Genomic DNA, 13642 nt, shown 5'->3' with positions numbered 1-13642 from the left:
CCCCAACAATACCTCACACCCTCTGTGCTGGGGAAGCCCACCCTCCTCTCATATTTTATCTGTGTCAGCACTCCTTCCTGACCCTTTCTCTGGGTCAGTGCTCCTCGGCCCAGCTTGATGCACAGGGAACGCCATACCACGCACTACCTCGCCCTCACGTGCAGCCCCCCCAGGCCTGTGCAGATCCCCACAGTCATTTACATCACTCCAAATGCTGCTTTCCCTCAAACACGCGCACAGCTCCCCACGTAGACAGGGATGCACTCTGCTAGCCAGCTTCCAGTGCCGGGACCAGGCGATGCCAGCAAGCACAGGCGCTGGAGCCTCTGGCTGGCCAGAGACCTTCGTTTCTGTCTCCTCTCTCCCCACATGTCTGTACCCTGCATTTCTTACTCCTTAGGTTCAGGCGAGCTCAGCTGGAGCTGCAGAGGGGTCCCTGCCAGGGCTGGGCCAGCTCCACCAGGGAAAGGGCAAGCAGACGTTGCTCGGACTCTTCGAGGCATCGCACACTGAACTAGCTCAAATATAAGGAGAGAGGAGAGGATTTTTTTCAGACCTTACTTTATTTTAAAACCCCTTTATTTTATACAGTTATCAGCATTTTACAAATGTCAGTGTCTAAGTTTAGATGCTTCTGTTATAGTTATGTAGCTTCAGATATATTTGGTATCTCTAGACTTACTGAAGTTAGCATTAATTTCTGTAGTGCTATGCACTATTTGAAAGTCGGATGCTCTTATTTAAGTGTTAACATCAGGAGCCAAATTTCAGCTCCTCAGTAGTAAAATATTTGGCTAAGCAATTATATTAGTAACATTTTCAATTCTCTTCAAATTTTTGCTTTTCAAGTTTTATAGAGATCAGCAAATTTACCATTTACTATTGCAATGACTATGGAATTCTGCATAAAACTTTTTTTTCTCTATTTTTACCTGTAGCAGGAAGCAATAACGCTCTAGTAAACACCTCATATGTTGCTAAAAGTTGCAAATATCTTAGATATGTAGCTTAGAATAAATTCCAAATCAAATGTACACCCTGAGGGCCAAAACTAAAGTCAATAGTACTGGTAAGCAAACCGATATAATATTTTACCAGTAGTAATTTCTAAGTAATTGAAAGTGAGACTATAACTATTTATGTTGCTGTCACTTGCAGCAGTTCTAAATTTGACTTCAGGCGTCAGCTTCAAGTGATTACAAAGAAAAAACACATTCAGATGAGTTATGATAATCAGAAAACCTAACAAGCATATATTTCCCTGTTTACATTTCCAGTTAAGGCCAAATAATGACAGCTTGGAAGCACTGAAGGAGTGTACACAATTGGTATATATATCTCAGCGTCTGAGAATTCTTTTGAGACAATGCTAACAAAATGAATTATATTCTTCTACAGTATCCTTCCAAATTCTGTCACCCACAGAGTATCACAAAAGCTTTCTCTGTATGCTTCTTGGTCAACTCCCTGATTAAATGAGAAGAACACTAATATACAGAATAATAGGGGTGGCTAATGTCATGCAGATTTCAGATTTAGCTCTCATACGGAAGACAGGTGATATGGAACCAGTATACACAGTCATCTGTTTCTGAATCTTCTTTTTCAAGCTCTGTTGTCTTCTCTCAGTGCCTCAAAAAATGACAAGAGCTGATAAAAGGCAGGGCGCTTTTCCGGTAGCTAAATGAAGCAAAGATGATGGGTATGGTTATTTAATTTTGAAATCATTCAGGAACTGCAATTTGCATTAGTTTTTCTTGATTTTAGCATGCAGAAATTCATAGAGACAGTGATGATTATGAGGTAAAGAAAATTAAAGTTACTTTTTTTATCAATCTTATGTTGTGATAGTTTAATCTTCTTTCTTTGCATCAACATGTCCTCAAATATAAGTTATTTTTCTCATTTTTCTGACAATTATATTAAAAAAAACACCAAAACATCACTGTCATTTCATGATATCACCAATAATGTGCCAAACAGTTCTCTGTTGCTAGTGAGAAACAACTCATGGTCCACAGACAGTTGACTAAAATTTAGATGAAGAGGAACAATAAATCAGGATAATCCTTGGCGCAGAAGACACAGATCTCTCAAAATAAAATGAGCATGATCAGCATTTGACTTACAACTCCTAGAAGACTCACAGATGGGGTAACACCTCCTTCTCATTCTAAGGGTGGGGTTATTTCACACAACTATAGCTATCTAAAAAGGTAGAGGTCTCATCTACATTTGCTGTTTAAGATCTCTGTATACGAAAGCAGGTATCTTTTATTCTGTGGTGGCTAAGATAGAAAGGACAAATGACCATGGAGAGGTACCAGTAATGGTCCTGTAATCATGGAAGAAATTTAGACAATTAGCTTAGCTCCGCACCCAAATTTTAAACCATTAAAATTAGGTGAGAAGAATCTCATCCTATATATTATGTTGATGTTGAAGGGTATTTCACTGTTATTTGCTTAAATACATCGTTCTGAAAAGAAGGGAGCCAATCTTCCTTTATGCCGTTTCCTGTACTAACAGTGTCCTGAACTAGACTGCTATATCGAATGTACTACATACAAGCAATGGCTTTTATAAGGGATATTTTCCACTATGAAATGCATGAAATGCATCCAAACTATGAAATGTTGATAGTTCAGCTATCAACAGGGACTCCTAGTGACTCCTATTATTTTGTTTTTTCCAGTTTGTATGTGCAGATATACATACTTCATGCCAGCAGTTGTACATTATCTGGTAGATGATGTCTGAAACCAGTTGCGGTCTATAAAGTCTGTATCCTTGAGAAACTTTCTCAATCACCTGCATGTTATCATAAAGCTCATAGGGCTGCTTTCCCAAAGTGAACACCTCCCACATTAAGATACCTGCAAAAACATTCATGGCAATGGAAGACAAGAAATGAAAGTCAAGAAATGCAAGATAACCCCTTTTTCCCAGAACAAGACACACATGCAACATATAACCTATCAGACTCTTTACACAGAATATTGTCCAAAGAAAAGTATGGAGATGACTGACAAGTGTGATTCTGTATCCAAATGTAAAACAACTTCTACTGCAGAAGAACATAAAGTTAGATGATAAAGTTAGTTACAAAATATATTTCATGTGGACAATGATGGAGAAAACCCAAGACATAGCTATCCATGGACTGATTTTTTTGCAAAATACATACAAATATCCCCTTATATATGTATGTGTGTGTACACAGAGAGAGGGAAGGAAAAACAAAATGACAGCTATAGGCATCTATGTTTTTATAGAATAATATGAAAACTTTTGCTGATTTTTTTAAGTGAGTGGGACATATACTTCTTTGGTATCAGAAAGATTTCCGAATACTTTATAATGTCAGCTACATATACCTACAAAAACTGGATTACACTGAAGCAACAGAAACACTGGATAATATAATCATTAATTCATAATGATAGCTTTGCAAGAAACAATTTTTGTTGTAACGGAACATATGTGGTAACCATGCCAACCATAAAGTAAAAAAAAATTTGTGAAATATTTATTTCACAATGATACATAATACTGGCAGTAATGATTTTTTTTTTGAAAAAGAAATTTATTGGATCTTTGACTTCCCTCCAGCTTGAAGACTGGAGCATTGCAGTGTCACAGTGGGATCAGAATAAAATGGTACCTGAATCCCAGCTTTCCCTGAAGGTACCTGAATCCCAGCTTTCCCTGATGAGAACATTAAAAAAACAAGATTATTTGTTCTCTGACATATGCTTTTGGGATATGAATACCTCAGTTCAATTCTTTAGCCCTTTAAAGACTCATTAGTTAAAAACAACCAAACAAGAACTGGCGGATCCTGGTCTCCCCTTGCTTCCACTGCATCAATGGATAGTGTTAAAATGAGAAAAGACCTTCTAAGGAAAAATGTTTCTCATTGAAGTTAATGCCAACATTGAAGTTAATGACTATAAAGCCTGGAGCCAGAATTTCATTGATAAGAGCAAAAAGAAAACGTATCACCAGAAAACCCAAGTTCTGATTTAGTTGTATATATTATAAACAACTTGTAAAGGGCATGAATGAGCTGTTTCTCTGCCAGTGTTGTTAATATTGGGAGACTAGTTGAAGTTAAAGATAAGAAGCAGCCCAGCATTTGGAAACACTTTCATCTGCTTTATTCACCATTGTTCAATGTCAAGAACAGTGGGTTGCCAATCTTTCATCAACTTCACAGCTGCCAAAATTGTCCTACTGGAGGAGCAAACCCATGTAAGTGGAATTTAAGCCCATTCACAAAAGGCTCCCTTTCCTTTGACACCTTTTGTAGACTTTTAGAAACACTGAACAGACCCCAGGGATTTGTAAATCATAGCTCAAAAACCACTGAAGTAGAAGTTCAAATGTTTGAAATTCCTAGGTAGAAAGTGATCTACAAACGCATCTTATTTTTGCTGAGATATGGAGTCCCAGCTCACACAGACTCTCTTCCACAGCTGGCTTATGCACAGAGTCCACTCTGACCTCTGTGATTAATAGAAAAGCTCTTTAGACTTGGGCAGCACTGATTTATGGTCTAGATATGCCAAAGATACCGTTTGATCTCCACTGCCAACAGTTTACTTTACCATATTAAACACATATATAGCAAATGGGGAGCGGGCAGAGTTTCTATGTGCCTGAAAGAAAAACAGTAGGGCTAAAAAAATCCAAAGAGGATAGGGCTTGGATGCATAAAAATATTAAACAAGAACGTAAGCTGTAACTGCTTTTTACATTCCTTCAGTGTGTAAATGTCTAGCATTTCTGCTTAGTAAGCTGAGGAAATCCAAACTAATGGCATATATGTACACATATTTATATGTCAAATTCCATACATACCAAAGGCCCATACATCTGACTTGCTGCTAAATTTGGTGTAATGAAAAACTTCTGGTGCTGACCACTTCACTGGAAACTTGGTTCCTAGTGAACTTACATACAGGTCATCCAGAACATACCTACAAAGCAAGAACCAAACTTGGTTGTGACCGAGTTACAGTGAAATACTATTTGCTGCTTCTTCCTTGTACGTCACAAGGTTCCTAAGAAAAGCCTGGGCAGAATCCTAAATTTCCAAAGGGTACCTGATAGAGGCATTAGCTATAATCTATAGAACAGCTCATTGCTATCAACTTATTAGAGAAATAATGCAGAATCATAGAAATGCCTGTTGTAAGGCCATCTAGCCCAGCCTCCTGCTCAAATAGGATTACTCCCAACATCAGATCAGGTCAGCCATGGCTCTGTGTAGCCAAGTCTTAAAAGCCTCCAAAGATTGCAATCTCATAGTCTCCCTGACTGGCATGTTTCACTGTTCCACCACCCTCCTGGGGAAACAACTCCTCTTACTGTCCCACTTGAACTTCCTGAGCTACAGTATGTGGCCGATGTCCGCTGTTATATCACCTGGCACTGATAAGACTTATTTGGCTCCATCAGCTTTGTAACTGTAAGTAGCTATAGGCAGCTTTTAGATCCCCTCTTAGCCTCGTCTTTACCAGACTAAGCAGCCTGCTCCCTGAGCCTCTTCTCAGAGGACATATTCTCTAGGCTGCTCATCCTCTCCAACTTCTCTCCATTGAGGCTGCTGATTAAGATGTTTGGCTCCCAAATTAGGTGAAAATCTTGTACCCAAAGTAAACTCTGAGATTTCTTTAACAAATATCACTGATGAAATCTCTCAGCTGTGATTGGCCTTTAAGCCTTAACTTTTTGAGACAGCAGAATGACTTTATTCTAACCCTATAATGGCTTATGGTCATGTATTGGGTTTGCATGGCAAGGTTTTGGTAGCGGAGGGGCTACAGAGGTTGCTTCTGTGAGACGCTGCTAGAAGCTTCCCCTATGTCCGATAGAGCCAACGCCAGCCAGCTCCAAGATGGACCTGCCGCTGGCCAAGCCCGAGCTCATCAGCGACAGTGGTAGCGCCTCTGGGATAACATATTTAAGAAAGGGAAAAAAAAATGCACAACAGCAATTGTAGCTGGAGAGAGGAGTGAGAAAATGTGAGAGAAAAAACTCTGCAGACACCAAGGAAGGAGGAGGAGGGAGGAGGTGCTCCAGGCACCGGAGCAGAGATTCCCCTGCAGCCCGTGGTGAAGACCATGGTGAGGCAGGCTGTCCCCCTGCAGCCCATGGAGGTCCACGGTGGAGCAGATATCCACCTGCAGCCCGTGGAGGACCCCACGCTGGAGCAGGGGGATGCCCGAAGGAGGCTGTGACCCTGTGGGAAGCCCATGCTGGAGCAGGCTCCTGGCAGGACCTGCAGACCCGTGAAGAGAGAAGCCCACGCTGGAGCAGGTTTGCTGGCAGGACTTGTGACCCCACGGGGGACCCACGCTGGAGCAGTCTGTTCCTGAAGGACTGCACCCCGTGGAAGGGACCCACGCTGGAGCAGTTCGTGAAGAACTGCAGCCCGTGGGAAGGACTCACATTGGAGAAGTTCCTGGAGGACTGTCTCCCGTGGGAGGGACCCCACGCTGGAGCAGGGGAAGAGTGTGAGGAGTCCTCCCCCTGAGGAGCAAGGAGCGGCAGAAACAACGTGTGATGAACTGACCCAAACCCCCATTCCCCATCCCTCCTGTGCTGCTGCTGGGAAAGGAGGTAGAGAAAATCGGGAGTAAAGGTAAGCCTGAGAAGAAGAGAGGGGTGGGGGGCAGGTCTTTTAAGATTTGTTTTTATTTCTCATTATCCTACTCTGATTTGATTGGTAATAAATTCAACTAATTTCCCCAAGTTGAGTCTGTTTTGCCCATGACAGTAATTGGTGAAAGATTTCTCCCTGCCCTTATCTCGACCCACGAGCCTTTCACTGTATGTTCTCTCCCCTGTCCAGCTGAGGTGGAGGAGTGATAGAGCAGCTTTGGTGGGACCCTGGTGTCAGCCAGAGTCAACCCACCATGGGTCATTAATGGAAAGGAGACACAAAGAGCTGTATCACACCCTGTGGCTTAACTTTCCTAACAGTCAGTTGCTAGCTGATCAATGCCAGTAAACTCTATATACACTAACATCATAGCTTCACAGGACTTCCAGTTCTTTTACTTACCTAGTCATCCCAAAGTCAGATACTTTCACAGTAAGATTGCTGTCAACCAAACAGTTCCTAGCAGCCTTTAGTAGAGAAATGAGAAAAGACATGAGCAGAAAAAATACAGAGGAGCAAATAACGTCATGTCTTGGTAATTTGCTAACAATAATTTCTGTCCTCTAGCATTTCAATGAATAATGACATTCTTTGATTGAAGCAATTAAGTTTGGAACTGTAAGGGAACAGTAAGTAGCTCTCTTATTTCACTTTTTGACTATTGATTGAAAAACATTCTTTACCATAATCCCAGCTTTACAAATAAGGACATTGAGGGATGAGGAAACAGAGATGAGAAACCCAAATTCACCTTGAAAGACACCAACAGAGCCAGAAACCAAACCCTGTCTTTCAAATGGCGTCCTACTCCAGGGTCCTTTTCAGTAGTCTCAGAATTTACCGAGGCATCAAAAAGTGAAAAACATTGATTGGATTATTCGCAATGCACTATAAACAGAGTGGAGCAATGAAAGGTGATATAAACAGCTTGATTTATGAAAAGTTCAATATAAGCCCAGTTCTGCAAATGATCAGTTGAGAACATTTATCTAAGGCTGTATTCTCCGCCTGCATACTTATTAATTTCTGTGATGCAGTTTGCATCTACAGTTTTTAACCTGAAATCAAGCTCAAGTTTTATTTCTGTTTTCCCATGGTGCACAGCCAGTTTTCGGGAAACTGACTATATTTACAATTTAAATTCTGCTACTTAAGTTGTCTGATATCCCTGATTTCTGAATCAGGGTGTGAAAATTGGTGAGTTATGGATTTAACAACTTTCTTTACACATAAAGACAATTCTTTGAAAGCATTAACGAGACATTTTAAATGCTACCTGAAGAGACTGCACCCCTGTTGGAAAATTAAGCAAGTCTGTAACACAATTTGTCACAAATCTTCCAACATATTTTTGTCTAGAGTTAGAAGGCAAATTACTGCTACTGACTCTGAAGCACAATGCACCAGAAATTTGACTAGGTTCACTTTTAATTGGCCAATAAAGTAACAGCTTATTTCCCCAAAGCCAGCATTCTTGAAAGCTAAGTTTTGCATAAACTTTCAGTCCAAGTCCTTGATAGGCCTGATCCCTTCATCGAAAGCAACTTGAAATACTTGCTTGAAAACTTGCTTGAAAATGCAGATACATGTATTAAAAAGAGCTAGGTAGCTGCAGACTTTCAAGTTCTGCTCCTGCTTGCAATGCACCAGGGTAAATTCCAGTTTATCCTAGTAGTGTTCACACTTGTTTTATAAGAGAAAAAGTTCCCAATTAGATAAATCCCTAACTCATCAAAAAACAATGTAAGTGACCCAAATCTTTAACGTTGCACCGCTTTCCTGGAGGACTACAGCATCATTGGACAGAACCCTTTACTTCAGTGGACTAATTTTACAATTGGATGTCTGTGCTGCCAAGTGGTGCATAAATCCTTGAGGCTAGAGCCCATAAATGCAGGCAGCACAGTATGCAGTGCTGTAGACCTGTCAGCTCAGCTCTGAAGCAGAGCATATTAGCTTGTGGGCACTGCTGTTTACGTGTGGCTTTAGTGCTGCTCGTCCAGAGCTGCCGTGTATTGAGCCAGCTGGGTATCTCTGTTCAGTGGACCACAATGCTTTCTGGAGCGAGTGCCAACAGAGCCAGTGCAGCTGTGGGTGCTCCTGAGGGGTAGGACTGCCTAGTGTTAGGTCATCCCCCTACCTTCCCTGTTCCGCTTCTCCCATGGGATAGCTTACCAAATCTCTGTGTATGAACTGACAGCTCTCCAGAAATGCCATAGCATCACAAACATCATAACATATTTCCAGAAGCTGAAGGGGTTGTAGTTCCTTCCCATGACTCCTTAAGTAGCTAAGCAAACAGCCATTAGGCATGTATTCCGTCACTAGATAGATGGGATATGATTTTGAGCATACACCGTACAGTCTAACAAGTTTGGGATGATTAAGTCTCCTGAAATAAATAAAAATAAAATAATCAAAGAATAAATGGAGATTCTTGTGCATTTCTGTAAGTTTTGTTCTTCAAATATTGATACAACATACTGAAAGAAATTATTGAGACTGGATACAGTCTCATCTCAGACTTCAAATATTCCTTTTCAAGAAGAACTGAGTGTCCTTCTGCTGAATGCTTTGAAACTCCGTATTGATGACAATCAAAAGAAGACTCAGTATTGATGAAATGACAACTTTATAGTCAAAACCTGAAATAGGATTTAGCAGCGCAAAAGTGCAACCTTATTTGTGGGAGAAAATAGATCTGAGTTGGTGGGGTGGACCTTAGACCTTAAGGTTTTCTACTAAAATCATGTTGCAAAATTTTCATGTTGAAAATCCTGATCATATCAGATAGTTAACTGACAGCCATGTAGTACATTCCTTCAGGATATGATATAGACGAAATATTCTTGAATTCATGTGCTTCAATTATCATCGCATGGAATTTCACTGGAAATTCTAACATCCTTACCTCTTCAGAGTCAGAGACTAAAACTTCAAGTATCATGTTCATATTTCTGGCATTTCTCAGTTATTGATCTGTCTCTCATTCCTACCTGCAGGATGGCAAGAACAGCTTTCTAACTGTTTCTGTAGAAATGCTAATGAAGCAGAGTTTTAAGTGACATATGTGGAACCTCTGAAGTTGTGGAAGAGATGTTAATTGAAAACTTTGCAGATGACTGTATCAATCTTTGTGAAGTTTTTTTCGTAATACTTCAAATATCCTATATGGCTACCTATTTAGCTTGTGCCTAATGTACTCAATGCTACTTAATGCTATTTTTAAGAGGAAATTCTTTCCTGTGTGTGCAATACATTACTGATTAATGTTGGAGAGATCATTATTTCCAAATAATTAAGCAATGCCATAGCTTACATCATGGTCTGAGCTTCTTCTATGAATTCATCTTCTGACATCTCTCCCTCTTTAATCATCTTTATGGCCACATCATATTGTCCCTTCCACTTTCCCAGATGCACCACTCCAAACTGACCACTCCCTAGCTCTCTCAACAGGACAACTTCTTCTCGTTTCAGGTCCCAGATTCCTATGGGACAAAATAAATTCCTTTAGCAAAAAAAAATGGACAAATGCAAGCGTGGTATCCCCCACATGCAATGCTGTTGTTTTCTCTGAGGGGTTGCAGAACCATGCAGCACTGAAGCAACATACCTGTCTCAGCTTTGTGTTTGAGTTATGGAAGCAGACTACACTTCCTACAAGTGTTGTTTGCTACTGCTTAGGTTTAAGCCTTATAAATAGATTTGAGAAAGATTTATGCATCAAATGACGATATATTTTCATGTAGGAGATTGGAGAACAAGTATTACTGTGCCAGGTAATGCGGCAAAGGGAAAGAATGGCCATGACTCAGATGTGCTGGGGAAGGAAGCATGCAAGGTCTTGCACAGTTGACATAAGACCTGACATAAAATGCCTTAAAAAGGGCACAACAGGAAAGTTGATATAAAATGCCTTTGCATTCATGTTGCCCTGGATGTAGACTAGATGCACTTGTAGGAAGGGATACCCTATTTCATAGAACCATAAAGTCTCAATGCTACACTGGACAAGAGGAAACTACAGAAGGAGCTATTGACTGAAAGTCCATCCTTCCCAAATTCTCACATTGCCTCCTGCATGGACAAGTGGAAATGGCCACCAAACAAAGATTCTGTAACCTCCTGCAAGCCTGAAAGCAGTAACAGTCATGATTTTCTGGTTATTCTTTTCTTGGTGGCCAAGACTGACACTAGTTTCAAACAGGAAAGTTATCTTCATACCATTTCCTAATGAAGCTGTGGATGGTACTTTATTTACTTGCGTAGACACTGCATGCCGGAGCCTTGTCACCATACCTACAAAGAAAACCTGTTAAAGGTCACAATATATGCATGAGTCTTCTGAAATCAAAGAAAATACAGGGAAACTAATACCTCCCTCTCCCTGCCATATTACAACCATCCAGGAAATGACAGATATTCAATATTCAATATTCAGCAGCTGCTGCATCACTTCACAAGATTGAAAATTTTCTGTGCTGAAGGGCTAGTCCAGCAGAGGTATTGCAAGAAGAGTTAGTACAATACCAAAAAGCACTGTACAGCAAAGGAAAGCAACTGCATTGATTGTGAGTATGTTAGACCAAGTTCCACCCAAGCTCTCCCAAAAGATGTTTCAATATTTAGAGTATTCAGTATTGGAAGAGATTCACCATAATACTGACAAGTCCAGAAGCCTAAGCCAAAGCCAATCAAGTAGAAAGAGCGTATAAGATTACCGGCCGAGTTGTGCTGATGGTAGTGTATAAGCTTAGGAATTGATTCAAAACAGTAATTTTCAGCGAGATAATACTTGTTCTCAGGGGTTTTGTGCACATGGTAATGTTTGGCTGTTCCTTGTTTACTTCTGAAAAACATCACAAAGTGCAGTACATGTCAAAACCTTGCAAAGTGCCTTCCAGCCCATGCGTTAATAGATCAGTTGGGTGCTGAATGAACTGCAACACTCTAGCTGGCCAAAAAAAAAAATATGTAGTAGATGTCACCAGGAAGACTGTTACATTTGCCTCAGTCTGCTTTTCCCCCACTTAACACCTGCTGGCTATGTAGTACAGGCTCCTAGCACATTGGAGACTTCTGCTGCATACTCTAGTGTAGTCTGATGGTTAGTACTTGTCTCCCAACAGTTACATCTAGAGCAAAAGACTTTTATATACTGCCTGTGCAATGGTTCTACATCTAATTTTGAACACCTTCCCTTCCCCTTCCCCTTCCCCTTCCCCTTCCCCTCCCCTTCCCTTCCCTTTCCCTTCCCCTTTCCCTTCCTTCTCTCTCACTCTTGAGATCCCACTGTTCCCCTAGATTATGTGCCTGTTACATGCCTATGTTTAGATGAGACAATTCTGGACTTCTGTTCCCCCGTTCAGGGAGCCACTGTCATGTATGAATTCAAATAACTAATATGACCTAAATGTGCCCGAGGTTCACCTTTAACACAATGTAGAGATTTTGTTGTTGACCAGTCACACCAAGTAGCATGCCCATGGCATGCTCATAGAAATGGTACACATTCTTTGGATACTCACTCAGGAACCTTGCTGAATACAGACACAGTATACATTCCTGCTTGGCTAGATTTCCGAACCATAAAAGCACCTTCTTTCCCCTAATTTAAAAAAAAAAAAAAAAAAAAAAGTTACAAGGAACAATGAGATTGGGATTCATTTCAGTGAACTTTAGGCTTTTACACTGTAATGTCCACAATGGAGAGAAGGAGACATGACTCATCTGACCTCCTTTGGGGACTACTTTAGGACAAGATGAATTACACCTTAGAAATATTTATTTCTGTCCACTAAAAAGAGATTCTAGTAACTGGTTATGGTATCCCACTGTAAATGTTTAAAATTAGGTGAGTTGTACCCTAGCCCAGACATGAAGCAAGTAGTCTGCAGTTTTGTTTTTGTGCACAGATACAGATTTATAACTGGGCAGATGGAGAGTTGTTAAACTAGTCTCCTTCTTCATGTACCCTCCAGAGGCAGTACAAGTTATAAGACCCAAACACTGCCACATACCTCCCATCTGAATAAGAGCTCTATCCACCACACCTTTACATAATGCATTAGACTGATGTATTTTCTATTGCCAAAGTATTTCTGAATTACTGAATAAGTAGAAAGATTTTCACTACACTCTATTATATTCGGACTATTTTTAGTCTTTATGTCATACTCCAGTCCTAACTTTCACTATCCACTTTTGCTTCTGTTAATGGTTTACCATATTAGGCTGGAAATTCTGGTTTTCAGGGTTCATTTAACAGCTACACCTCTAATGGGCTAGGAATGGCTATTGCAGGGAGGAAAGAAGACATCTAGAACCTCACATACAGACCAAGGTTCATTGCTGTGAAGTTCAAAGGAAACTTCATGTCCCCTTAAAGTTAACTGGAGTCAGGAGTATCCAGCACCTTTTGGGACTGGGACATAACTGCCTTTCTCCAGTGATTTGCCACACTTGAATTTTATTCCTGAACCTGAGGGAAAGGACACTGAGCCAAGGCTCCCATAGGGTCGGATTATATCAAAGTTGTTAGTGGCGGAGTACCAATAAGATTGGCTGTGAGAAAGCAGCAAGCCACAAGAGGGAAACTTGTTTACACAGCACACTCAAGCGCAAGGCATGGCTGAGGCTGGGTCTCCTCCAGAAAGGTACATGGACAAGTCCTTCTGCAGTCGTCTGCTGTAAAGACTTGTACAGCTGACTAGTCCTATGGTGCTATCCATCCTTGCTCCTAGTCAGCTGCATCCAGCCAACGCTCAGTGAGCATAGCACTGCGTTTGCTCAGGGTTGTCTGCTTGTCTGGGTGAACTTCTTTTACTCTACATTTGTATATCGTAAAACCACCACAGAGGATTCCTCTAGACTGACCTGCAGAAAGAGCCATACTGGGGCAAACAACACAGGCCCAGAGGTAAAACCAAAAAGCAGAGCTTTGAGGGGAAATGCACTCAGTGTGGCTTT

At 40.9% G+C, this 13642-nt stretch overlaps 1 protein-coding gene across 1 annotated transcript in view; it reads right to left on the bottom strand.

The window, feature by feature from the left end:
- Positions 1-1605: 1605 nt before the first annotated feature.
- Positions 1606-13642, bottom strand: part of BMX (BMX non-receptor tyrosine kinase) — a 31351-nt gene continuing 19314 nt past the window's right edge. The window contains exons 9-17 of the mRNA XM_050890780.1: positions 12202-12281; positions 11395-11522; positions 10898-10972; positions 9990-10161; positions 8846-9062; positions 7073-7137; positions 4864-4982; positions 2719-2876; positions 1606-1680 (exon numbers count right to left, since the gene is read on the bottom strand). Of these exons, the coding sequence (XP_050746737.1) occupies positions 1606-1680; positions 2719-2876; positions 4864-4982; positions 7073-7137; positions 8846-9062; positions 9990-10161; positions 10898-10972; positions 11395-11522; positions 12202-12281 (1089 nt within the window). The remainder of the gene's footprint in view (positions 1681-2718; positions 2877-4863; positions 4983-7072; positions 7138-8845; positions 9063-9989; positions 10162-10897; positions 10973-11394; positions 11523-12201; positions 12282-13642) is intronic.

Source organism: Gymnogyps californianus, chromosome 1, assembly GCF_018139145.2.
Source record: "Gymnogyps californianus isolate 813 chromosome 1, ASM1813914v2, whole genome shotgun sequence".
Classification (NCBI taxonomy): Eukaryota; Metazoa; Chordata; class Aves; order Accipitriformes; family Cathartidae; genus Gymnogyps; species Gymnogyps californianus.
The sequence above is the reverse complement of the archived record's forward strand: the minus strand, read 5'-3'. Positions and strand labels throughout refer to the sequence as shown.